This window comes from Pristiophorus japonicus, chromosome 13, assembly GCF_044704955.1.
Source record: "Pristiophorus japonicus isolate sPriJap1 chromosome 13, sPriJap1.hap1, whole genome shotgun sequence".
Taxonomy (NCBI): Eukaryota; Metazoa; Chordata; class Chondrichthyes; family Pristiophoridae; genus Pristiophorus; species Pristiophorus japonicus.
The window spans coordinates 67,019,821-67,046,372 of NC_091989.1; the positions used below are offsets into that span (position 1 = coordinate 67,019,821).

General features: G+C 45.0%; 1 protein-coding gene across 3 annotated transcripts in view; it reads right to left on the reverse strand.

The window, feature by feature from the left end:
• LOC139278615 (ATP-binding cassette sub-family C member 9-like) overlaps positions 1-26,552 on the reverse strand; it is a 250,863-nt gene that overhangs the window by 102,534 nt on the left and 121,777 nt on the right. For 2 of the 3 annotated variants that reach the window (XM_070897597.1, XM_070897598.1), the window contains exons 14-20: positions 25,006-25,114; positions 19,763-19,873; positions 16,974-17,046; positions 11,617-11,722; positions 9,338-9,376; positions 8,041-8,079; positions 2,019-2,117 (exon numbers count right to left, since the gene is read on the reverse strand). In XM_070897597.1, coding sequence (XP_070753698.1) covers positions 2,019-2,117; positions 8,041-8,079; positions 9,338-9,376; positions 11,617-11,722; positions 16,974-17,046; positions 19,763-19,873; positions 25,006-25,114 — 576 coding nt within the window. The remainder of the gene's footprint in view (positions 1-2,018; positions 2,118-8,040; positions 8,080-9,337; positions 9,377-11,616; positions 11,723-16,973; positions 17,047-19,762; positions 19,874-25,005; positions 25,115-26,552) is intronic. The other variant, XM_070897599.1, reaches the window with a different exon arrangement.

The window sequence follows — 26,552 nt, forward strand, 5'->3', positions numbered from 1 at the left end:
ACAGATCCCTGAAGGTAGCAGGTCAGGCAGATAAGATGGTTAAAAAGGCATGCAGAATATTTGCCTTTATTAGCTGAAGCATGGAATACAAGAGCAAGGAGGTTATGCTTGAACTGTATAAAACACGAGTTAGGCCACAGCTAGAGTACTGCATGCAGTTCTGGTCACCACATTACAGGAAAGATGTGATTGCACAAGAAAGGGTGCAGAGGAGATTTACAAGGATGTTGCCTGGGCTAGAGAATTTTAGCTATAGGGAAAGATTGGATAGGCTGGGTTTGTTTTCTTTGGAGGAGTTTTCAGAGGAGGCTGTGGGGAGACCTTATAGAGATGTATAAAATTATGAGGGGCCTAGATAGAGTGAATAGGAAGGACCGATTTCCCTTAGCAAAGGGGTCAACAACCAGTGGGCATAGATTTAAAATAACTGATCGGAGGTTTAGAGTGGATTTGAGGGAGAATCTTTTCACCCAGAGGGTGGTGGGAGTCTGGAACTCACTGCCTGAAAGGGTGGTAGAGGCAGAAACCCTCACCTCATTTAAAAATACTTGGATTGACACTGGAAGTACCGTAACCTACAGGGCTACGAACCAAGAGCTGGAAAGTGGGATTAGGCTGAATAGCTCTTTGTCGGCTGGCGCAGACACGATGGGCCGAAATAGCCTCCTTCCGTGCTGAAAATTTCTATGATTCTATGAAATAAATGTATGTAATTTTGAACACTGTACCTTGAAAAGCACATTACTGATTAGGCGCGTATTAAAGCAAGAAGCACCCTGGGACTGACTCATGGGGGGCAATTTTAACATAATTATCGGGAAACTGACAAGATCGGGTGCACGCTTCGTTTTACGCGCACCGCTGTCTGATTTTACTCTTTATTGAAATCATCGAAGAGCAAAATCGGCCGGAGTGTAAAACTTGTAAGGATCCATGGGTTTGGGATAATGAATTTCAACAGTGATAAACCTTACCGACCAGCGGAGACCCTGTCCTGAAATTGCCCCTCGGGAAATTGCCCCTTTCCCAGAATTGTCCCGCGGGAGCAGCACTGCCGCCAGTCGGTGCCCCCGACAGCTTTTTCCCTTAAAAGGGAGATGGTGCTGCCGGCAACGCCATGTTATTTCTTTTTGTCAGCCGACTTCCAGGTCGGTCCGACAGTTATGGCCGTGGGTTCGGCCGGAACGCCAACCCCTCTTGGGTGCCGGGCCGCTGGCCCGACCGATACCCTCCCTGTTGGCCCAGTGTTTGCCACTAAAGTGGCTGCAGGGTTTGCAGCAGCCCTCCCCTTTAACTGAAGGGGAGAGACGTTGTGACATGTCAACGAGGCGCTGATGACTGGTTGGGGCGGTGGTCCTGCTGTAAGGGCACTTCCGTCCCACAGCCAACCAGAACACCGCCCAGACCCTCAAAAAATGTCAAAGATGTGAATTTCTCCGATATCTCCGCCCCATGGACTGGAGCGGAGATAAACTTTCAAAAATGATAGGTGCACCCCGTTTGGGGTGGGGCTCAATTTCGGCCCCCATGGGTCAAGAATGTTTGTATATTTGGCACACTTACCCTGCCATTCACTCATTACCTTCTCAAGGACCAACACAACAATTCCCAAACACAACTGGGTTATAATGTCCTCTTCTTTGGCTTGTACTTTTAATTTTTTTTATTACATTTCCTTTCTATTATTTTCTCTCTCTTTTAGTCCACTCTCTTTCTTTCCCTCTCTTTATTTATCTTTCTGTCCCTGATTTGATTCTAATTCACCCTATTTCCTTCTCCGTATTGGCTCATTTTTTTTTCTCTATCCTTCTCTTTATTTGGTTAAATGGATAGAACATTGGGCATGACGTTCATGAGGTCCCGATGCAACATTGACAAGGCTGCACCATTATCATTTTGAAGTTTGAGACGCAATTAGCGGTGGGGTAAACAGTCCAATTTTCATCGCGAGATGCCCCATTGCAGCAATTTCTAGCCCATTATTTTCACGCCGTCCAGACTGATACAGCCATAATTACCGTTGCTTTATAAAGGGACCCCCAAACGTGATGTTTTCCTCCACAGTTGTATTTAGTAGCCAAGGCTTCTGAGCAGAATAAGCAACGGAGTTTCGGTTTCTGCTCAAAATAAAAGTACAGACAGTTAAGGCACAATGTCGCATCTGTAATAGAAAACAGCAACTTAATCACGTCAAAAAAACATAAAGCAATTAGGATAGCAGGGCCCTGATTCAGAACAGACATGAGCAGCAATCACTGTCAACTCTGGCACATAGTTAGTTTACATTTTGCGGCATATTGCATTACTAAGTGACAGACATTGCACAAAATACAGCTAGGTATAGCATTTACATAGAGGGTCTCTTTTCCCCTAGATCCATTTTTGTTGTTATTTCCCCCCCATTTTAAGTTCCCCTTCGTCATCATTAGTGGTCTGCCTAAGGCAGTTCTAGCTCAATTCTTCCTTCTCCAAACCACTCTGTCTTGTCTCTTCAATTCTCTATACAATCTACTATTCTTTATGGGAGACATGACATGTGGTGAGTGCAGCATGCTTGGGAGAAAAAAGGTGACTTTGGACCAATGATTCCCAAAGCTGTCCACCATTGGGGGTTTCCTCATTAAAAATAGCAATGCAGGTTAACAAGGCCATAAAGAATACGAAACGAAGCATTAGGATTTATTTCTAGAGGAATAGAGTTGAAATGTTGAGAAGATATGTAAAACCTGCATTGAACTTTGGTTCGACCACACTCGAGTACTATGCACAGTTCTGGTCTCCATATTACCAAAAGGATATTGTAATGTATGCACCTATGAGTTTGTAGAGCTGTTGCATTGTAAGTGGCTTAGCCAGTCACGTAATGTTCACAAGATTCAATAAAACCCCAGTCAATTGAGTCTAGGTCATCCACGATGAGGTATGTAGTCATGAGCCTGATGGATGAACTGGTAATGCGTAGTGTGATTGTTAAATCTTTGTTGATAAACCAACTAGTTCTTATTAGCAATGTATTGCTATGAATTGTTAAGCAAAGAACCCATGAAGCAAATACATTACAGTGATAGAGGCACTGGAGAAGGTGCAACAAAGATTTACAAGGATTACATCAGAGCTAAGAGACTGTAACTGTCAGGAAGACTGAACATGCTGGGGCTCTTTTGTCTAGAAAAAAGAAGGCTAAGGGGTAACCTAATAGAGGATATAATGCAGGGGTTTGATGGGATAGAGGTAGAGAGGATGTTTTCACTTGTTGGGCAATCCAAAACTAGGGGCCATAAATATAAGATAGTCACTAATAAATCCACTAAGGAATTTAGGAGAAACTTCTTTACCCAGAAAGTGTTTAGAATGTGGAACTCGCTACTACATGGAGTAGTTGAGGCAAATAGCCCAAGATGTATTTAAGGGAAAGCTAGATAAGCACATGAGGGGGAAAGGAATAGAAGAATGTGCTGATAAGGTGAGATGAATTAGGGTGGGAGGAAGCTCATGTGGAGTAAAAACACCAGGATGGACCAATTGGACCAAATGGCCTGTGCTGTAAATTCTTTGTGTAATGTCTAAGTCTGTTGTAGACTCATTGATAACGATTGATAGCTATGATTACTCAACAACTCCATTATCACTGTATCATGCAAATACCAGGATGGTAGAAGGCGAACTCGAAGCCTTGGTCTTTCTACGTCCAGCAATTCCTGTGTTTCTATGTTTTAGGTGCTGCAGAAGCATCCTTAGTTTCCTTCCCCTTGACCTTTTTCCTTCCATTCGTCCTTCTATCAACTCTTTCAACATCCCATCCCCTCACAGCAGATGCCCAATCCAATACATTTGCCTTTTACAGATAGCATCAATCAGAATGTGTTCCTCTTGTATCATTGCCTCATTACTTTACTTGTCTTTACTTTCTCCACTTTACTTTCTCCGTGCATCTCCAAATCCGCATCTCCAAGCTCTCGAGAAGCCTGACCTGCTCTTCCCTCAGCATCCGTGTTTCAGCCCCACACTTCATATCAAACTCTTTGCTAATCATTCCTTCAGTTCTCAACACTAACCCTAACCCTAAATGCAGTCAATATATTTTTCCTTCCACTAAATGTAACTTTTCCCCATTCCCAATCCTGAACTGAGCCCGTGTGCAGACAATTGAATGCCAGATCACTGAAGGTGCAACCAGGCACGAGGAGGTGTGTGACAGCCCGTACAGGATAGGGCTCCAGTGATGCTATTAGACATTAGGAGAAATAAAATACCAGTGCACCTGATGGTCACCCAGCTCACCCTATTATACATCAACAGTGGTTCAGAACGGGCCAATACAATCTTCATCCCTACTCCTAAATCTCTTGCAGTCCATTCACCGGCTTTATTTTCAATTAAAGTCCCCTTTATCTTTGGTACTTCCCCAGCTTTGGTTCTGGTTTTGCTAGCGAGTGAGTACTCACTTCTGTTTGTGTTCCTTTCCTTCCTCAGTGCCTGAGCCTCTTTAAATGTTGAATACTTGAATAATCATAGATGTATTTAAGGGGAAGCGAGATAAGTGCATGAGGGAGAAAGAAATAGAAGGATATGTTGAGAGTGTTAGATTATGTAAGGTGGGAGGGTTTATGCTCGTATGGAGCATAAACACTGGTATAGACCAGCTGGGCCGAATGGCCAATTTTTGTGCTGTAAAATTGTTTAATTTTTAGTGCCACATACGACCTGTGCACTCGCTGTACCTGGTCAAGCCAGCCGTAGACATCAGAGCTGCAAAAACAGAAGGAGCGAAATTGCTCTTTTTTTTTTAGCACCATTAGCGCCTCTGGGGAGTGCTAATGGGGCGCAAGGAGGTTATCGCCCGGGAAATTGTCCCAGAGGTTTGGGGGTCTTTGTGCCGTAAGTGCCGCACCTGTGATTTGCGCCCCGGGTTGGCTCACGGACGGCAATGACGTCATCGGCATACGCGCCGACTCCCTACCGTCCCACGCTGACCCTTTTGCCCCCAGTGGGGGAATTGCCCTATGGACGGTGAGAATGGCCCCGGCTGATGTCAGTGGCAGCTTTGTGGGTCGCGAAGCTGGCGGACATCCACCGCCGGGGCACCCCTTAAAGGGGAGACCGTTTGCGCTGTAGGCCACCATATTTGTCGGCCTGACAATGGCCGCCCTTGTCTCGACTGGAATGCCATCCTGCAGCCCAGCACTGCATTTTGAGGGCCGGGCTGCTGGCCCAGTCGAGGGTGTCCCTGGTGGCCCAGGTTGCGGCGGCCAAAGGGCCTGCAGAGCGTGCAGCAGCCCTCCCCTTTAATTGAAGGGGAGGGGCATTCTGCTGCGTCAGCGCTACATGGAGCATCCGCGTAGCGCTGATGTTGATGGAGGGGCGCTGGGGTCTGGAGCACGGCACTGAGTGCCCCTCCATAGATGCGGAGTGCCTCCAAAATGATAAATGTCCCGGCCCCGGAATGTTACCCCAAATGGGGCGCGGGCAATTTTGCCCTCAGAGTATTGATGAAAATAAACATGGCTTCAATGGTCATGGAGCAAAGGACTTGGGATCCACTCTACTGCCCCCACATGGTGAGTTCCTAATTTCAGCTCAGTGTACTAGGCAGGTGCCCTGCACACTTAGAAGTCGCTGGCTTCCAATTTGGCAGTGAGCACACTGCCAGGGGAGATCAGGCACGAGAGATCCGGATCTCCAACCTTAATTTTCCACTGAAAAATGGAGGTTGAATGTCTCCCCCATAAATATTCTATCCTTATATATAAACCCTAAGGGTTTTTTTTTTACAGCTTTATCAACTTGTCCTACCACTTCTAAATTGGTGTGGGTGTTTAGCTTGGTGGCAGCATACACTGCTTTGAGTCAGAAGGTGCAGGGTTCAAACCATACTCCACAGAGTCCCGGCAAGTGAAGACCAGAGCTCCAGCCACATCTACTTTAGCGATGTTGGTTGAGGGATATATGTTGACCAGGACACCAGGGAGAGCACCGCTGCTCTTCTTCAAAATAATGCTGTGGGATCTTTTACGTCCACCTGAGAGGGCAGACAGGGCATCAATTTAACGTCTCATGCAAAAGACGGCATCTCCAACAGTGCAGCACTCCCTCAGTACTGCATTGAAAGTGTCAGCCTAGATCACGTGCTCAGGTTCCTGGAGTGGCACTGCCGTAGATTTGGAGGAGCTCCTCCTGGTACCATTGGAAGGGTTCTTTTTAATGAAATAAATACATTTTAAACTTACCTTTCATGCTGGCCGCTGAAGAATCCCGAGCGGGGCAGGCCCAACTAATTTCAGCAAGGGGTCCTTCAACAGGTGTTAGGTCACTAATTTACATATTTAATGGCCTGTTTTAGGGGTCCGCCTGGGCCACCTGGAAGAAGGCCTCCACGAGTCTAGCACTGGGACCGAGGCCTACAGAGATTGGGCGCAGGCTGTTCCACTGCTAAATTGGTCTGCTTTGCGCCCGTTTTATGCCTGAAAAAGAGGTGCACTGCTTACCAATTTTTACCCCAGAGATATTTTCAGTGTTGGGTGTCTAATATTTGGAGAGAAGCTGTTCTGTGCAATGGAACACAGCAAACTACCAAAATAAAATTTTATTGGAAAATTTTCAGTTGGTTACATACCTGGGAACTGTTCCCATGAGATAGGAATTGGCTTATTGAGAACATAATAGGTACATAATGCTAAATTATTCGAACTTACTTCATGGTGTGAAATAGTCTCTCATCAGATGGAATATTGAGGCGGAGGCTATTTTAAAGGAGTGTAGCTATGTATCTGAAAAGGAAGGTTACAAAAGGATATGGGGATAGGGAAATAGGATCAGAGTAGTCAGCTCCTGTCGAAGAGCACAGGCATGATGAGCTGAATGGCCTCCTTCTGTGCTATACTTGTACTTAGAAATGGGGTGGTAGGGAGGCCTAAACAGAATGTGGAGTGGAAGTGCTGACTTACCTCGGAGCTCCTCAATTTCCGACACGTCAACCATGGCAGTTAGAGCTCTTACCTGAAACAGGTGGGCGTCTCATACATATGCTAATTGGGGTCAGATGGCGCAGGTGGGTCCACCAATGCCATTTTTGTCTCAGCCCGCCTACTTGTTGCTCCAGCCCACCAACCATAGGCGGGACAAGTCGGGAGGCGGCCAGTGTGGGTGAAAATTAAAGGGATCCTAACCTGCTGTCAGGGAGAGCTGGGTGGAGAGCTGGGGCACATGTTTGCGGCAGTCGCTGGTGGATTTTAATCCTTGAAGGCGTCCGATTTTAATGTCCTACCGGTTCTGCAAAAACATTGCCTGCCGCACTGAAGTACTGCGTGTTTTCCCTCCAGATGATTCGGCCCCTTCCCTTTAAGGTGTTGCTGTAGGCCCTGCGCATTCGGCCGCCCTGCCTGATCGCCCGCCTCCAGATGGACGGGCTGCCTATCGGCGAGCACTTTTTTGCACTGGCAGATCGCTGGCCACATATTAATGAGGACCCGAACCAAAATGGGTCAGGTCCCACACTGCCCCTCACGGGGTGGGGGGGGCGAGGGGCATCTATACTCTGCTCAACGCCCACCGCACAGTGTATTCCAGGTTCCGAGCTCAGATTTGACAGACACGCGAATTCGCACAAATCTTTGATTATTATTGCAGACTATCCTCTCCCGGTCTAGTGTCCTTGGTGCATCTGCTTGACTTTAAGCATCGCCACTGCCGAAACCATCCAAAGTGGGAAACTGACCATTGCGACTGCCATGCTGGTTAATTTCAGGTCGGGCGAAACATGATCACAAAATGACGAGTGTCGCAAGCCATGACCCGCTTATGAATACAGAAGCAGGCCTTCCATTGGTGGGCAGTAGTGGCTTTGACAGAATCAGGGCCATGGCAGCCAAGCAACAGAAAACACCGCTCTTAAAAAGAGGGAAGAAACAGAAGAAAATGGCGGAAGGTGCAATGATTAGTTACAAGTGTAAAAAGCATTACCACTGGTGTGATGGTTATCAGGATGAAGTGTCACTAGAAAAATAATAAATCACACTATTAGTAAAGAGTAAGAAAGAGTACCTCCCAGTCGCCTCGAACACAGGCTCAATCTCATGTGCACTGCAATTTATGGTAAAACCAAGTTAGCAAGAGAAAGTGATCGAAGCAGTAGATTACTTACTTAACAAGTTTCTTTCACACTCCAAAGCTTTTATGTTTTGCTTAATCTTGCAAGACAGAAATGTTCCTATCACTCACATGGGAAGGGTGCTTATTAAAGGTAATCGGGGAATGAGAGAAAGGGAACAAGACATAACGTACACATCAAGTAGAATCCTTGGATCGTCAGAATGTTTCTGTAAGTCTCAGAATGTACCAGCTCGACTCCCCCCTCCCCCTCCCATCTCCTCCCGTCTTTTCTATAGAACATCATGAAGTCAACAGCCTTGAATTGTTAAAAGGATTTGATAGGGTGGACAAAGGGAAACTATTTTATCTGGTGAGGGAGTCCAGAACAAGGGGGGCACAACCTTAAAGTTAGGGCTGGGCCATTCAGGGCTGATGTCAGGAAGCACTTCTTCACTCAAAGGGTAGTGGAAATCTGGAACTCTCTCCCCTAAAAAGCTGTTGAGCTTCGGGTCAACTGAAAATTTCAAAACTGAGCTTGATATATTTTTGTTAGGCAAGGGTATTAAGGATTATGGATCTAAAGGCAGGTAGATGGAGCCAAGATACAAATCAGCCGTGGTCTAACTTAGCAGAGGAAGAGGCTCGAGGGGTTGAATGGCCTCCTCCTGTCCCTATGTTTCCTGAAGGTATGAGGTGACATCATCTTAAAATTAGAGCTGGGCCATTTAGGTGAGAAATCAGGAGGCAATTCTTCACACAAATGACAGTGTAAATCTGGAACTCTATCCTCCAAAAGACAGTAGATTTTTATTGGGTAACAGTATCAACATAAGAACATTAGAAATAGGAGCAGGAGTCGGCCATTTGGCTCTCAGAGCCTGCTCCGCCATTCAAAAAGATCATGGCTGATCTGATCTTGGCCTCAACACTATCAAGGGATATGGAGCTGAGGCTCATGCATGAGGAATGGGCAGAAGTGTCTGAAAGGCTCATCTCATTTTCAGGCTCTCTATAAAGGCACTTGTAGAACTATATCTCAACAAGAGAGCACAGAATTGGAGGGAAAATTAATTCCAAATACAGAAATAGTGTTCAGACATCAAGAGTTAAGCAGAGAACTCTAGCCTCCAAAACAAGGTGGATGAAACAAACCAACTCACATTCAGACCACTTAAATAAGACTTTAAAAATCAGAGAATTCTATCCACTGATGCAGATTAATATGAAGTTATAACGTAGCTCAAAATACCTCCATGTTATTTCCTGGTTCATCTCATTCTCAGGCTCTCTATAATTTGTACCAAAAACAAAAAACATAGCCATTGTCAGGATTAGTGAGCACTGCAAGGTACAAATACCATGAGATCGGTCACTGTCGTCACAATACTTAACATGAGAACATTGTTCATTTACTGACTTCATAAATTCTGCAGCATTTTCCTCTACTTCAAATAATTAACAGGGTTAATGATGTATCTTTCTTCAGCAGACTATTGCATACAAGAACACAATTGACATAACGATACCAGAAATGAGCAACCATTCACAATCTTTACTTCACGGATCTGGAAACACAACCGACCATTGCACCCCATTGTGTCTTCATTAACCTTGTGTGACAATTCAACAATCCCCTTACCTCAGTAAAAATACTACTCGTTCACCACAATAACAACAACTTGCATTTATATAGCGCCTTTAACGTAGTATAATGTCCCAAGGTACGTCACAGGACAAAATGTGACACCGAGCCAAAGAAGGAGATATTAGGTCAGGTGACCAAATGCTTGTTCAAAAAGGTAGGTTTTAAGGAGCATCTTAAAAGAGGAGAGAGAGGTAGAGAGGCGGAGAGGTTTATGGAGGGAATTGCAGAGCTTAGGACCTGGACAGTGGAAAGCACAGCTGCCAATGGTGGGCCAAAGGGAGTGGGATTGGAGGAGGTTACAGAGATAGGGTAGGGCGAGGCCAGGAGGGATTTGAACACTAGGATGAGAATTTTAAAAATCAAGGCGTTGCCGGATCGGAAACCAGTTTAGGTCAGCGAGCACGGGTGAAGGGTGAAAGGGACTTGGTGCGAGTTAGGATACAGGCAGCCGAGTTTTGGATGAGCTCAAGTTTATGGATGGCAGAGGATGGGAGGCTGGCCAGAAGAGCATTGGAATAGTTGAGTCAGGAGGTCACAAAGCATAGGTGAGGGTTTCAGCAGCAGATGAGCCGAGGCAGGGGCAGAGACAGGTGATATTACGGAGGTGGAAATAGGCGGTCTTTGTGATGGAAAAAATATAGGGTCGGAAGCTCAGCTCAGAGTCAAATAGGACGCTGAAGTTGCGAATAGTCTGGTTCAGCCCAAAACAGGGCCTGGGAGAGGGATGAAATCGGTAGTGAGGGAACAGAGTTTGCGACTGGGAGCTGAAGACAATGGCTTTGGTCTTTCACATGTTTAATTGGAGGATATTCTGGCTAATCCAGGAGTAGATGTCTGACAAGCAGTCTGACAATGCAGAGGCAGTGAAGGGGTTGAGAGAGGTGGTGGTGAGGTATAGCCCCTGTCCTCCCTTAACTGCTCTTTCCATATCAACTCTCCTACCCATATTTACGATAACCCCCTTGACCTTGCCATCTTATATGGTCTTGGTATTCCTATTGTCTCAATCACAGACAAGGTTATTTCTGATTAGTTCCTTGTATCCCTCACCACTCACATCCCCTTGTCAACAACCGGAGTCACATGTAGGTCTGGAGGCCAGACCAGGTAGGGGTGGCAGGTTCCCTTCCCTGAGCTAGTTGGGCTGGTACAAGTTGGCAGCTTTCCACAGTCATTTTCTCTTATGCTAGCCCACAAATTACTAATTTTATTTAATTCAATTTCACAACTTGGGATTTGAACTCATGGCCCCCGAGTTGCTAGGCCAGCTACTGTACCCAGCAAGTTTCTAACCTCTCTGTCCACTCCAATAGCGGTGGAAAGAATCTGTTGCTCGGCCGCAGACTGTGCCAGCAAATCGCACGTATTATTGGGGACAGATGCTTTTGACAGCAGTAGCGTTTGGCCACAACTACCCTCTCTTTACAAGCCATTTGCCACATTCCATTTATTTCAAATGAGACAGATGACAAAATCTATAGTGATGTGTTGGCAGAACTTATGTTACCACTGGCCAAAGGAAATAAAACTTGCATTTATGTGACACCTTTAATGCAGAAAAAAATATTCCAAAGCGCTTTACGGAGCTGTAATTGAAAAATGGACACCAAGCCAAAGAAGGAGATATTAGGAGGGGTGACCAAAATCTTAAAGGAAAAGAGGTCGAGAGGCAGAGGGTTCAGGGGTATTTCAGAGTGTGGGACCCAGGTGGCTGAAGGCACGGATGCCAATGATGGTGCAAAGGAAAATGGAGATGCACAAGAGGCCAGAGTTGGAGGAACGGAGAATTTGGCACATGGTGGGGGCTGAGGCTTACATTTCACTGCAAGGAAATACAATGAGCCAACTTCCTCATTGTTGCTAAACATAGTTATTTTACTTACTTGTTCCAGTAAACCTTCCCAGAAACTTTCAGCATCTCTCCAAGGGTAGCAAGGAGAAGTGAAGATTTTCCACAGCCTACCTGTCCTACAATCATTGTCAGCTGACCTGGAAATAAATCATAAATCAAAGAATCTTTCATTAGTTCTGTATTAAATAATTTGTTAACTAAAACACTCTGCAAATTTTTAAGAAATGTAATTTAGGCAATAAGGCCAGCAATGCAGAAACCGTCTAAATGGTTGCTTCTATTAAGGATGGATCAAGCCAGTCTACGAGGTTGTGAGCAAATAAATATGACTGGGTTTTGCCATTCGGAGTTCTAAACTCATACTCGAGGTTATATACACTCCTCAAATTCTTCCCTCTTGAGCATCCCTGATTATAATTGCTCAACCATCGGAGGCCGTGCCTTCAGCTGCCTGGGCCCCAAGCTCCAGAACTCCCTCCCTAAACCTCTCCGCCTCTCTTTTCTCCTTTAAGATGCTCTTTAAAACCTATCTTTTTGACCAAGCTTTTGGTCTTCTGCCGTAATTTCTTCTTATGTGGCTCGGTGTTAACTTTATATAGGGCTAGATTTTCATCACTTTTTTGATCATTTACGACTGATTTACCACCCATTTACCACCGAAAATTCATCGCAGATTACCACTGAAATATTGCCGATTTCATAATTTAGCACTGAAATACCACAGGTGTTAAATTCATCAGTGATTTACCACTGGTGGTAAAAAATACCATCAATTTCATTTTTTTGACATTTTTATGATGTCATTAAGTGTGCAACACTGAAATACCGCTGAAAATGACCACCAGAGGTAAATTCATCAATACAACCATTTTTACCACTGAAAAAAGTGCAGTCTTATCTGATCTTATCTGATTGAATCCAGTGCTACGGACACCATTTTAAAAAACGGAGCAGCAGTCCATTCCACATGAGAGAAGGCGGAGCTTTACACAGACATCTATATGTGAGCTCAGAGTTAGATCTTAAGGTTATTTGAGGCTTTTAGTGGATTATTTGAGAAAATTGGAGGACAATTTAAGGATATTTAAGAAAATTGGAGGACATTTGTGGACATTTTGAGAACATTTGAGGATAGTTGACAACATCAGCAGTTCATAAATCAATGCTTTGCTTGAACAGTGAGAGTTATGTTTCTGCTTTACCGTCCACCCTATCATTCAGTTTTACCCTTCATTTTCTAAAAGTTAGACACAGTACAAGAACGGACTATTTATAAAATGCTGTAAACTTTGAAAGATGTAAAATTCAATAAATCAATAATTTTTTGACTTCAACGATTTAAAATGTTTTGCAACAGCAATATAACAACAATAACACAACAAGAACTACAAAAACTACAACATCAACAGCAAGAACAAAAACAGCAATAAAATATCAGCCCCCACCCTGCACTTCTTTTACCTACGACCAAGACTCCAATACCCAAATACCACCGAAAATTACCACCAGGGCTAAATTCATCAATACCACCATTTTTACCACCCGCAAAAATAACACCCATTTTACGTTGAGTGTTGCACGATCAAAAATAAGAACAAAATACAGTTAAGCCGACCACCGGTCATATTTGATGAAAATAGCGGCCTGGCGTGAAAGTGGTATTTCGGTGGTAAAAAACCCGCGATTTTTAAATAGCACCAAAATACCACCAGAAAACCAGTGGTAGGGCTAAATGAAGAAAATCCAGCTCTTTTTTTTTGTCTTATAACACTCCTGTGAAGCACCTTGAGACGGTTTACTATGTTAATGGCACGATATAAATACAAGCTGTTGTTGTTATAGATCTCCCTCCCTCCGTAAAAATAAAAAAGGGAAGGTGGCTCAACCATAGCTAACAAGGGAAATCAGGGATATTATTAAAGCCAAGGAAGTGGCATACAAATTGGCCAGAAATAGCAGTGAACCTGGGGACTGGGAGAAATTTAGAACTCAGCAGAAGAGGACAAAGAGTTTGATTAGGGCAGGGAAAATAGAGTATGAGAGGAAGCTTGCAGGGAACATTAAAACGGACTGAAAAAGCTTCTATAGATATGTAAAGAGAAAAAGGTTAGTAAAGACAAACGTAGGTCCCCTGCAGTCAGAATCAGGGGAAGTCATAACGGGGAACAAAGAAATGGCAGACCAATTGAACAAGTACTTTGGTTCGGTATTCACTGAGGATACAAACAACCTTCCGGATATAAAAGGGGTCAGAGGGTCTAGTAAGGAGGAGGAACTGAGGGAAATCCTTATTAGTCGGGAAATTGTGTTGGGGAAATTGATGGGATTGAAGGCCGATAAATCCCCAGGGCCTGATGGTCTGCATCCCAGAGTACTTAAGGAGGTGGCCTTGGAAATAGCGGATGCATTGATAGTCATTTTCAAACATTCCATTGACTCTGGATCAGTTCCTAAGCAGTGGAGGATAGCCAATGTAACCCCACTTTAAAAAAAAGGAGGGGGAGAGAAAACGGAGTTATAGACCGGTCAGCCTGATATCGGTAGTAGGTAAAATGATGGAATCAATTATTAAGGATGTCATAGCAGCGCATTTGGAAAGAGGTGACACGATAGGTTCAAGCCAGCATGGATTTGTGAAAGGGAAATCATGCTTGACAAATCTTCTGGAATTTTTTGAGGATGGTTCCAGTAGAGTGGACAAGGGAGAACCAGTTGATATGGTGTATTTGGACTTTCAGAAGGCTTTAGACAAGGTCCCACACAAGAGATTAATGTGCAAAGTTAAAGCACATGGGATTGGGGGTAGTGTGCTGACATGGATTGAGAACTGGTTGGCAGACAGGAAGCAAAGAGTAGGAGTAAATGGGTACTTTGCAGAATGGCAGGCAGTGACTAGTGGGGTACCGCAAGGTTCTGTGCTGGGGCCCCAGCTGTTTACATTGTACATTCATGATTTAGACGAGGGGATTAAATGTAGTATCTCTAAATTTGCAGATGATACTAAGTTGGGTGGCAGTGTGAGCTGCGAGGAGTATGCTATGAGGCTGAAGAATGACTTGGATAGGTTAGGTGAGTGGGCAAACGCATGGCAGATGAAGTATAATGTGGATAAATGTGAGGTTATCCACTTTGGTGGTAGAAACAGAGAGACAGACTCTTATCTGAATGGTGACAGATTAGGAAAAGGGGAGGTGCAACAAGACCTGGGTGTCATGGTACATCAGTCATTGAAGGTTGGCATGCAGGTACAGCAGGCGGTTAAGAAAGAAAATGGCATGTTGGCCTTCATAGTGAGGGGATTTGAGTACAGGGGCAGGGAGGTGTTACTACAGTTGTACAGGGCCTTGGTGAGGCAACACCTGGAGTATTGTGTACAGTTTTGGTCTCCTAACTTGAGGAAGGACTTTCTTGCTATTGAGGGAGTGCAGCGAAGGTTCACCAGACTGATTCCCAGGATGGCGGGACTGACATATCAAGAAAGACTGGATCAACTGGGCTTGTATTCACTGGAGTTCAGAAGAATGAGAGGGGACCTCATAGAAACGTTTAAAATTCTGACGGGTTTAGACAGGTTAGATGCAGGAAGAATGTTCCCAATGTTGGGGAAGTCCAGAACCAGGGGTCACAGTCTAAGGATAAGGGTTAAGCCATTTAGGACCGAGATGAGGAGAAACCTCTTCACCCAGAGAGTGGTGAACCTGTGGAATTCTCTACCACAGAAAGTTGTTGAGGCCAATTCACTAAATATATTCAAAAAGGAGTTAGATGTAGTCCTTACTACTAGCGGGATCAAGGAGTATGGCGAGAAAGCAGGAATGGGGTACTGAAGTTGCATGTTCAGCCGTGAACTCATTGAATGGCGGTGCAGGCTCGAAGGGCCGAATGGCCTACTCCTGCACCTATTTTCTATGTTTCTATGTTTCTATTAAGGAGACGACTGATTTACCCTTACCCACCAATGTGAGAGGCACACAAAATGGAGGGCACACCGCAAAGAATAAGAACTCCACTCTCTAATTAAGATTTTAGGAGATGTGGTTACCATATCAAAATAAGCTTTGGGTCAGTTTAGATCTGGGTTTTGCAGCGCTAGTTTGGAAATATTGAACCCACAGCCATGAATGGAATTTGGGCAGATCACAAAGCATTGGAGCACTGTCTGTCAATTTCCTCATCTGAACCTGGAAAAGCCAAACCTTCTAGGTCAACAACAACAAATTGCATTTATATATCGCCTTTAACATGGTAAAAATGTCCCAAGGTGCTACACAGAAGCGTTATTGAACCAAATTTGACACCGAGCCACATATGGAGACATTGGGACAGATAAGTTTGGTCAAAGAGGTGGGTTTTGAGGAGCGTCTTAAAGGAGAGAGAAGTAGATGGGGTCTTCGATTGTTAATTGGGTGTACAAGTGGGAGATTACCAAAATGTGGGGGAGGGGGGATCGGCGGAAGCAGAGAATAGCATTAATTGACTGATGCTGCCAATAGTTCCAATGGGAAAAAGACTGAGGCATGAATGGCAAAGTGCCCGACCTTTATCACCCACTTTCATCATCATAGGCAGTCCCTCAGAATCGAGGAAGACTTGCTTCCACTCTTAAAATGAGTCCTTAGGTAGCTGAACAGTCCAATACGAGAACCACAGTCCCTGTCACAGGTGTGATAGATAGTCATTGAGGGTAAGGGAGGGTTGGGACAGATTTGCCTAATGTTCTTTTCGCTGCCTGCACTTGATTTCTGCATGCTCTCGGCGATGAGACTCGAGGTGCTCAGCGCCCTCCCGGATGCACTTCCTCCACTTCGGGCGGTCTTTGACCAGGGACTCCCAGGTGTCAGTGGGGATGTTGCACTTTATCAGGGAGGCTTTGAGGGTGTCCTCGTAACGTTTCCTCTGCCCATCTTTGGCTTGTTTGCCGTGAAGGAGTTCCGAGTAGAGCACTTGCTTTGGGTGTCTCGTGTCTGGCATGCGAACAATGTGGTCTGCCCAGCGGAGCTGGTCGAGTGTGGTCAGTGCTTCGATGCTGGGGATGTTGGCCTGGTCGAGGATGCTAATGTTGGTGCGTCTGTCCTCCCAGGGGATTTACAGGATGAGATAAGCATATTACAAACATTTCACTGGAAAATCAGAGAATCACACTGACATGCATCACCATGCCATTAAAATTGATTATAATATTTTAATTAAATGTTTCCATATTTTGAGGACGAGCATTTTACACCTAATATAAAGTTTCAGTAAAAGATTGCTTGCTGTGCTAATTGCATGGGGATCCCAGGAAGGGATTCCTCCCGATCAGTGGGATTTGGTATATTTTAATGGCAAAATCGATCAAGAGGAATTGGTATATTTTAACAGAAAGGTCCGACCAATCGGACATTTTACCTGTTGGAATTCTGATGCTGACGTTAGAAAGAGTTGCCATGCCACTGCCCCAAGAAAAGGATCCATTTGTAACCTGTGATTCAAAAATATTTAGGGTGAGAAAGTGCATCATACATACTGGAAGCAGCAAGTTACTTTTAAGGTTATTGTTTTCCTATTTATTTCCTAATTATTTCAAATCTAACAGATTCAATCATAGAATCTAAGAATGGTTACAGCACAGAAGGAGGCCATTCGGCCCATCATGCCTGTGCTCCCTCTTCGATAGAGCTATCCAGTTAATCCCACTCACCCGTTCTTTCCCCATAGCCCTGTAAAACTTTTCCCTTTAAGATTTCTTCAATTCCCTTTTGAAAGTTACTATTGAATCTGCTTCCACCACACTTTCAGGCAGCGCGTTCCAGATCGCAACTTGCTGTGTGTAAAAAAATGTTTCCTCATGTTGCCTCCTGGTTCTTTTGCCAGTCACCTTAAATCTGTGTCCTCTGGTTACCGACCCTTCTGCCGCTGGAAACAATTTCTCCTTATTTACTCTTTAAAACCAGCCATGATTTTGAGCATCTCTATCAAATCTTCCCTTAACCTTCTCTGCTCTAAGGAGAACAACCCCAGCTTCTCCAGACTCTCCACATAACTGAAGTCCCTCACCCCTTGGTACCATTCTAATAAATCGCTTCTGCAAGGCCTTGACATCCTTCGTAAAGTGAGATGCCCAGAACTGAACACGATACTCGGCTGAGGCTCAGCCAGTGTTTTATAAAGGTTTAACATAACTTCCTTGCTTTTGTACTCTATTCCTCTGTTAATAAAACTAAGGATCCCATATCTCATACGGGGACAGGGCAGGGGAGCGGGACTAGCTGAAAGTCAGCACTAGCACGGCCGATGGCCTTCTTCCGTGCTGTAACCATTCTATGATTCTATACTTCTTTAAACAACCTTCTCAATTTGTCCTGTCACCTTTGAAGATTTGTGACCCCAAGGTCTCTCAGTTCCTGCACCCACTTTAAAATTGTATCATTTAGCTCATATTCCCTCTCCACAAAGAATCACTTTACACTTCTCTGTTAAATTTCATCTGCCACTGGTCGGCTGATTTCACCAGTTTGTCCATGACCACCTGGAGTCTGTTACCTCTTTATTGTTTACTACATTTCTGAGTTTCGTATCATCAGCAAACTTTGAAATGATCCCCGACAAGTTTAGGTCATTAATATATATCAAAAATAAGAGTGTTCCTAATACCATCACCTGGGGAACGTCACTGTATTCCTTCCTTCAGTCTGAAAAACAATTGTTCACCACTCTCTGCTTTCTGTGCCTTCGCCAATTCTGTATCCATGCTGCCACTGACCCTTTAATCCCATGGGCTTTAATTTTTCTAACAAGTCTATGATGTAGTGCCTTGTCAAACATCCTCCTCCCTAGTGAAGACTCATTTAGTACGTCAGCCATGTGCTCTGCCTCCACAAGATCTCCGATTTAAGTCCCTAATTGGCCCCTTTGACAATCCTTTTACTATTTGTGTTTATAAAAGACTTTTGGGCTCCCTTTTATGTTAGCCGCTAATCTATTCTCATATCCTTCGTACTCCCTTTTTAAAATCGCCTCCGTACTTTCTATATTCCTTAAATATATTGATTGCTTTTTGCTGGTTTAGCACGATTTAAGGATCGACAATGAGTTTTTCAGGGTCCAGTGTCACCGAGGCTGGTTCATGGAAAGAAATTAAACATTGAAAAATATATTTTTTAACAGACAGTCCAAGAAGGTCCCAGGTTCAACAATGGGCTCGTGCTGAGTTAGGAGAGCTCAGTCAGGGTGACACGGAGGTCTTACAATCAGTCTCTGTGCCCCGCGCCTTGAGTAGGAGAAAAATTAGCTGGTGTTCCCATTTCAAGATGCCATCAAGTAATTTGTACTGGAAATTGTATGTGCTTGTGAGTGTGTGTTTGATGTGTGCGTTTGGGGTGTGTGTGTGTGTTTGGTATGTGTGTGTGTGTATTGTGTGTGTGTGTGTGTGTGATTGGTGTGAGTGTGTGTGTGTGTGAGAGAGTGTGTGTGTGTGTGTGTGAGTGTGTGTGTTTATGTGTGAATGTGAGTGTGTGAGAGTATGTGTGAGAGTGTGTGAGAGTGTGTGTGAGAGTGTGTGAGAGTGTGTTTGTGCATGTGTGCGTGTGCGTTTGTGCGTGCGTTTGTGAGTGTGTGAGTTTGCGTGTGAGTTTGAGAGTTTGCGTGTGTGTTTGTGCATGTGTGTGTGTGTGTTTGTGAGGGCGTGTTTGTGCATGTACGACTGAAGGCAAAATAGCTGGTGTGCTTTGTACGGTTTAAGCGGCGCCTTTGTAATTCACAGCTATGGTGATGACCATGGTTAGTGCCCATATAGGGATAAGCTGTCAGGAATAAGTGCAGACAGCATAAGCAGTGAACTGTAAATGGATAATCAGGGCTTCCCAATCGGGAGTGTTTGATCGGGGGGGTGGGGAAATGAGCACTTTTATCTTAGTGCAGAAAAAGCCTTTTAAGAAAATAGCGAGTTACTATCCAATAAAAATGTTTGTCTTTGTTTGAATTATAATTTAATGCAGTGATTAAAAGCAGGAAATGAATACTCTCACACAATCTGACTTCTGCACTGAGTGTGGGAAAGGCTAGCTCCGCCTCCGTTATACTTCCCGAACCACTGTATGGATTGCTTTTTCCCTGTTGTTCTCATGTGTGCAGAGAGACAGGGATTAGTCGCATGAGAACCACAGCTGTACAGTAGGAAACAATTACAAGTTAATGACCTTGACTGACACATCTTCTGTCTCCCTGGACCGAATGTACCTCCTCAGTGGCTGTTCATAACCTTCCAGTTGACCCTTTAGGGGCTGCCTCCTGTTGAAGGCCTTAGTGTGCTATATAGTAAATAAAAAAAACATTTTGTTACAATTATACCAACTCAAAAGCTAATTTACTTCACTTTTTTAAATCGACTTCATCTCACCATAGGACCTCTGACTAACTTTGAGCGCTCGCTTTCTGTCTCCAGCCTGTTCTCCATTTTTCAACCAGGAAAGATCTATCCTAACCGTTGCCATGCCTACGAAACCTGAGCTTTCCTGTGTCCATTCACGTGAGCATTTTGGCTGCTGCTTCAGACTCAGGCATATTATTCCTATCTCCTTTTTTCTATCTCTTCTCTTTACCCCTCTAGGTGTAGAGTTGAGGTCAATGATCAGCTATAATCTTATTGAATGGCGGGGCAGGCTTGAGGGGCCTACTCCTGCTCCTATTTCTTATATTCTTGGGGTTTTCTCACCAGTCTCCTCCCCTTCCTGTTACCCAGTCATGCCTCCTTTGATTTATCCCCTCTCCGGTACTTTCCCCCTTCCCTCCCACCAAAGCCCTATTACTGCCCTTCACTAATCTTGTACCTTCCTACTCTCCTGCTTCCATAGGCCTGACTCCATCGTGCAGATGCCCACAGCTTCCCTCTGTGTCTCTTTCTCCAACAGACCTGTCGAGGCATTTGTCGCTGCCTTCTTGCGAGCAACGATCCCAGCTGCCCCATACCATTCTCTCGCCAATCTCCCCATGCAGCACAGCTGTTGAGGGCTAATCTTGCTAATCTCCTTCACCTCCCACCGCTGAACCTGTGGACTCTGCCAGCAGTTCAATAATCATCGGCCCTCTCTGCATCTCCCTCTATAACATCCTTGTGAACAAGCCCCTTGCTATCCACAACGTTATTATGGATGATTGCGTTGAAAGCATGACATTGATGGAAACTTGGTTCATGGGTGACACCTTGCCCCTTACTGAAGCCTCCCCACTTGGCTATACCTTCCACCAATTGGTGGAAGCCAATCATCTCAGCCCCAGGACATCGCTGCAGGAGTTCCTCAGGGCAGTGTCCTAGGCCCAACCAGTTGCTTCATCAATGACCTTCCCTCCAGCATAAGGTCAGAAATGGGATGTTCGCTGATGAATGCACAATGTTCAGTGGCATTCGCCACTCCTCAGATAATGAAGCAGTCCATGCCCGCATGCAACAAGACTTGCTCAACATTCAGGCTTGGGCTGATAAGTGGCAAGTAACATTCGTGCAACACAAGTGCCAGGCAATGACCATCTCCAAAAAGAGAAATTCTAACTACCTCCCCTTGACATTCAATGGTATTATCATCATCGAATCCCCCATCATCAACATCCTGGGGTTCACCATTGATCAGAAACTTAACTAGACCAGCCACATAAATACCTTAGCAACAAGAAGAGGTCAGAGGCTGGGTATTCTGTGGCGAGTGACTCATCTCCTGACTCCCAAAAGCCTTTCCACCATCTACAAGGCGCAAGTCAGAGTGTGATGCAATACTCTCCACCTGCCTGAATGATTACAGCTCCAACATTCAAGAAGCTCGACACCATCCAGGACAAAGCAGCCCTCTTGATTGACACCCCATCCACCACCTTAAACATTCACTCCCTCCACCACCGGCGCACTGTGGCTGCAGTGTGTACCATCTACAAGATGCACTGCAGCAACTCGCCAAGGCTTCTTCGACAGCACCTCCCAAACCCGCGACCTCTACCACCTAGAAGCACAAGGGCAGCAGGCGCATGGGAACACCCCCACCCCCAAGTTCTCCTCAAGTCGCTCACCAACCTGACTTGGAAGTATATTGCCGTTCCAAAATCCTGGAACTCCCTCCCTAACAGCACTGTGGGAGCACCTTCACCACACGGACTGCAGCGGACAGAGAAGATGGCCCACCACCACTTTCTCAAGTGCAATTAGGAGTGGCCAATAAATACTGTACTTGCCAGCGACGCCCACATCCCGTGAATGAATAAAGAAAAACACCTGCCTGCCTATGGTGGTGCTGTGGCACTTCTCACTCAGGTTCACCTTGGCCGCTCCCCTTATTCCTTTGGCACCTTCCTTTCCTTTGATCATCTCACCTTGTTCCATCCCTCTTGTCTCTCCTTTAAAATCTTCACCCTCTCCTGCCCACCCAAGCCCCAGGCCAAGTTTCTAATCAAGATATCCTCACTGCTTTCCTCCCTCAGATTTTGTATTGAGCAACTTCTTATCCTCAGTGATTTCAACTTCCATCTCAAATCACCTTGCCTTTTTTCATCTGAGTTCATTCCCATGTTGCCCTCCCTTAACCTCTTGCTCCCTATATACACGGCCACCCCTTTGGCCTTGACATCTGACATGGCCTCATTATTACCATTATCTCAGTCACAGTCAAGACCATCCCTGATCACTTCCTTTGTATCCCTCACCGCTCACATCCTACGTCCCCTTCCCAATCCCTCGTCATTCTGCCCCTAGAAAAAACACTAAGTCACTTACAATTAAACTATCAAACTCCCAAATGCCTAGTCTTTGATCGCTTTGCTGAACACCTGCATTCAATCCATAAATGTGACAGGAAACTCAGTCATTTGCCACTTTAATTCTCTGTCACATCCCCACTCTGACCTTGCCTCTTACACTGTTCCAATGAAGCTCGATGCAAGCTCCAGGAACAGCCCCTCATCTTTCAATTCGACATTTTACAGCCTTCTGGACTCAACTTTGAGTTCAACAATTTCAGACCATAATCACCACCCCCATTTTTTCGGTCAGCAACTGTTGGTAATGATTCTGCAGTTGCCACTTACAGCTCCTTTAGACCCATCTTTTGTTTCTTCACTTGTCCCATTACCATCCACTTTTGCCTTGCACCATCATCCTTTATGTTACTTAATCTCTCCTGCCTTCCACCCTATCACAGACCTTCCCTTTTGTTCTTTCCTCTTCTACCCCCACCTCCCCCCACCTTTGTACTTGCTTAAAACCTGTTACACCTCTAACTTTTGCCATAACAAATATGGCGGGAGTCAATGTTATCACCGTGCCCGGTCGGTACCTGGTTAGCACCCCGTTATCGACCTCCAGAGGTGATAACGGGAGGCACTAAGGAGGCCAATTTCTTGGCCTTAGTTTTTCCCATCTTGGTCACTCCCCCTGACACGACCCCGATCTTTGTTCCCTCATTTGCAGGAGATGCAGACTTGAACGTATATGGCGCACAACTGACTTGAATAGAAACAAAAATGGAGAGAGATGTAAAACGGGTTGCCGATTCGCTATCACCTGTTTTACACCATCGCACAAAGTCAAAATTACCCCTCTGCTGTTCCAAATACGGTTTGCCTGACGACATCCTGGAGGATATTTACTGAAATGTCAACAGGGCCTGTCTATGTGGGACTGTGCCTGGACTCAGGACAGCATACAATGTTAGACTTCAGATTTGGCATCTACAACAGAGCTGCATATTTGGCTTGTTTTGGTGTCCTGTGCATTATAGACACTGTAGTGTTGGCAGTGCAGTCACTGCACCATTTTCTTTTTTGATGTGACTGTTGCTTTATTCCCTGAGTAGCATCCATTAGTTGGAAGAACTCCCTTGCTCTTCTCCAAAAGAGTGCCACGGGATCTTTTAAGTCCACTTGAAAGAGCAGACAGGTCCTCGGTTTAACATCTCATCCGAAAAACGGCACCTTCAACAGTGCAGCACTTCCTCAGTACCGCACTGAAGATTTCTGTGCTCAAGTCTCTGGAGTGGGACTGGAACGAACAACCTTCTGACTCAAAGGCCAGAGTGCTCCGCATTGAGCCACGGCCGACAATATCAAATCCTTTAATCATCTTAAACACCTCAATTATGTCGCCCCTTAATCTTCTAAACTCAGGGGAATACAAGCCTCGAGCATGCAACCTGTTTTCATAATTTAACCCTTTTAGCCCCTGTATCATTCTGGGGAATCTGCGTTGCTCCTAGGGCAAATAACCTTCCTGAGGTACAGCGGCCAAAACCGAACACAGTACTGCAGATGAGGTCTAACCAGAGCTTTATATAACTATAACATAACTTCCACCCTTTTGTATTCCAGCCCCATTGAGATAAAGGCTAACATTTCATTAGCCTTATTACTTATTTTTTGTACCTGTCCATAGTTTTTAGTGATTTCTGTACATAGACCCCTAAATATCTCTGCTCCTCCAAAGTTGCTAGCTTCTCGCATTTAGAAGATACTCTGATCGATCTTTCTTATGTCCAAAGTGGATGACCTTGCACTTCCCAACATTGAACTCCGTCTGCCACAGTTTTGCCCCCTCACGTAGTCTGCCTATGTCCCTTGGCAAGTTCCTGCTCCCATCTACACTACTTATTGTGCCTCCTAACTTAGTGCCGTCCGCAAACTTGGATGTATGACTGTCTATTCCTCCGTCCAAGTCATTTATAGACATAGTGAAAAGCTGAGGCCCCAGTACAGATCCCTGGGGGACACCAGTAGTCACTTGCTGCCCATTGGAGCACACACCCATTATCCCCACTCTCTGTCTCCTATCTCCTGATCAATTCCCTACCTGTATCAAAAGGTCGTCTCCAATTCCATGCACTTCTATTTTTCCTACCAATAGGTTGGAAACGAAGCTTTTAACAAAATTACACACGGGTTTGTTGCTACCTAACAATGCAATACAGCAACAGCAACCAAAGCTGACTGTCAAACAGCGTGCCAGATTTTTGATAACTCGCACGAATAACATTTGGATGACCTTATTGCTTCAAGTTTCGTGAAAAGTGAATTTATAGCTTCATGGTTTATCATTTTTCAGCATTAGGCCAACATTTCAAGGACAGTTAAGCCACTTAACACTGTAGTAGCAAGGCTCTATAGGAACTAGAGGGCCTTCTGATATTTAATCAGCGGGAAGAGATTTATGGTTGACATTGAGAAACTGCACAAAACAACGCTCCTTGTCTTGCGATTTCAGAGTCATGCCCGTGACTTTTAAACCAATACAAAGCATAATGTTACGTCAAGTGGTTCTTGCGATGCTATCTTGGTTTTATGCACCATTTGCAATTTTTCTGCTTATGCGAGGCAGTTTAGCCAACATTCGGCATGTCAGTATTGTGTATGTGTGTATCTGTTGACATTTGTTCCTTTAACACAGTTTACCCGTGGTCTTGTTACTTACGACTCCTGAATGTTTTTTGCACGTCTCTACATTCAATGAGGTCTCACCGCCCCGAAATCCATCGTCCGAAATCTCGTCGCTCGTCAGAAACGCTTTCAACTTTTGCTCGCTGGTGGGAAGATTTGACAAAAAATATATATGTAGTTTCAGCATCATGTGAGGAAGACCAGCGAATCATCTCCACAGATTCAAACATCAGGCTAAAATGAGCAAAGGAACCACAGAATAACCGACAGGGAAGCAGCTCTACAAGTCAGTAGAAGGCTTTGCACCAACAGTGAGCTTGTGAGGCCCATAAGAGCCCAGCACTAAGGCCAGATCATGCCCTCTAGGGACCCTCCACCAGCGACCCCTGCAAACTTTCTGGGGTCAGGGGTAGTTCCCTGATTTGCCTGCATGTTGGCATATCAAGGGCATCCGCTATATAAATGAAAGCCAAAAGTCCAGTGTAAGTCCTCGAGCTGATGCAGCCCCCGCCCCCCCGCCAAATCTGGAGGAATTTGTAGCTGCCCCGCCTCCCCCACAATCGCTTCACAAAGAGGCCATTTTTTTAAAGAAAATGTTGGGAACAGTCCAGGCCAATTTGGATTCCTAAGTTGTCTCCACATCTACTACTTGGTCAGGTTGGGATAATAGAGCGATTATGTAAACTGGCTATGTTCTGACTGGAAAAAGGAAAGGTTGAGAAGTGATCTGATTGCTGTTCTTAGAATTCTAAAGGGATTAGTCCATGACAAAGAAAAGGAAGACTTGGATTTATATAGTGCCTTTCACGACCACTGGACTTCTCAACGTGATTTACAGCCAATGAAGTACTTTTGGGGTGTAGTCACTGTTGTAATGTGAGAAAGGCAGCAGCCAATTTGCACACAGCAAATTTCCACAAACAGCAATGTGATAATGACCAGATAATCTGTTTTTTTGTTATGTTGATTGAGGGATAAATATTGGCCAGGACACCAGGATAACTCCCCTGCTCTTCTTTGCGCTATTGCCCTGGGATCTTTTACATCCACTTGAGAGAGCAGATGGGGACCCGGTTGAATGTCTTATCCAAAAGACAGCACCTCCAACAGTGCAGCACTCCCTCAGCACTGCACTGGAGTGTCAGCTTAGATTTTTTGTGCTCAAGTTCCATGGAGTGGGGCTTGAGCCCACGACCTTCGGATTCAGAGGCGAGTATCCACTGAGCCGTAGCTGACACTGAGATAGAAGAGCTGTTTCACCTGGTCCAGAACCATAGAACCAGAAGGTAACTGATCTGCAGAAACATTGGGCCAAATCCTCCTGGAAAAGCAACAGCGGTTATTAATGCTCAAATCAGCCAGCGCATTCAGGGGAAGAGATAGGCCATGAGTTGCAAATCTCCAGAACTTGCTGGCCACCTTAACGCCGGTCCGCCATTTGCTTTGTGCAAATGGAAGTTCATCCATAGCCACCCTGTTATTCTTAAGAAGGAGCTGGATTTGCACATTGATTGGCCATTAAACTCGCCGCAGAAAGTTAGGGCCCATACTTAACAGTTTTAACAATGAGATAATTGTCAA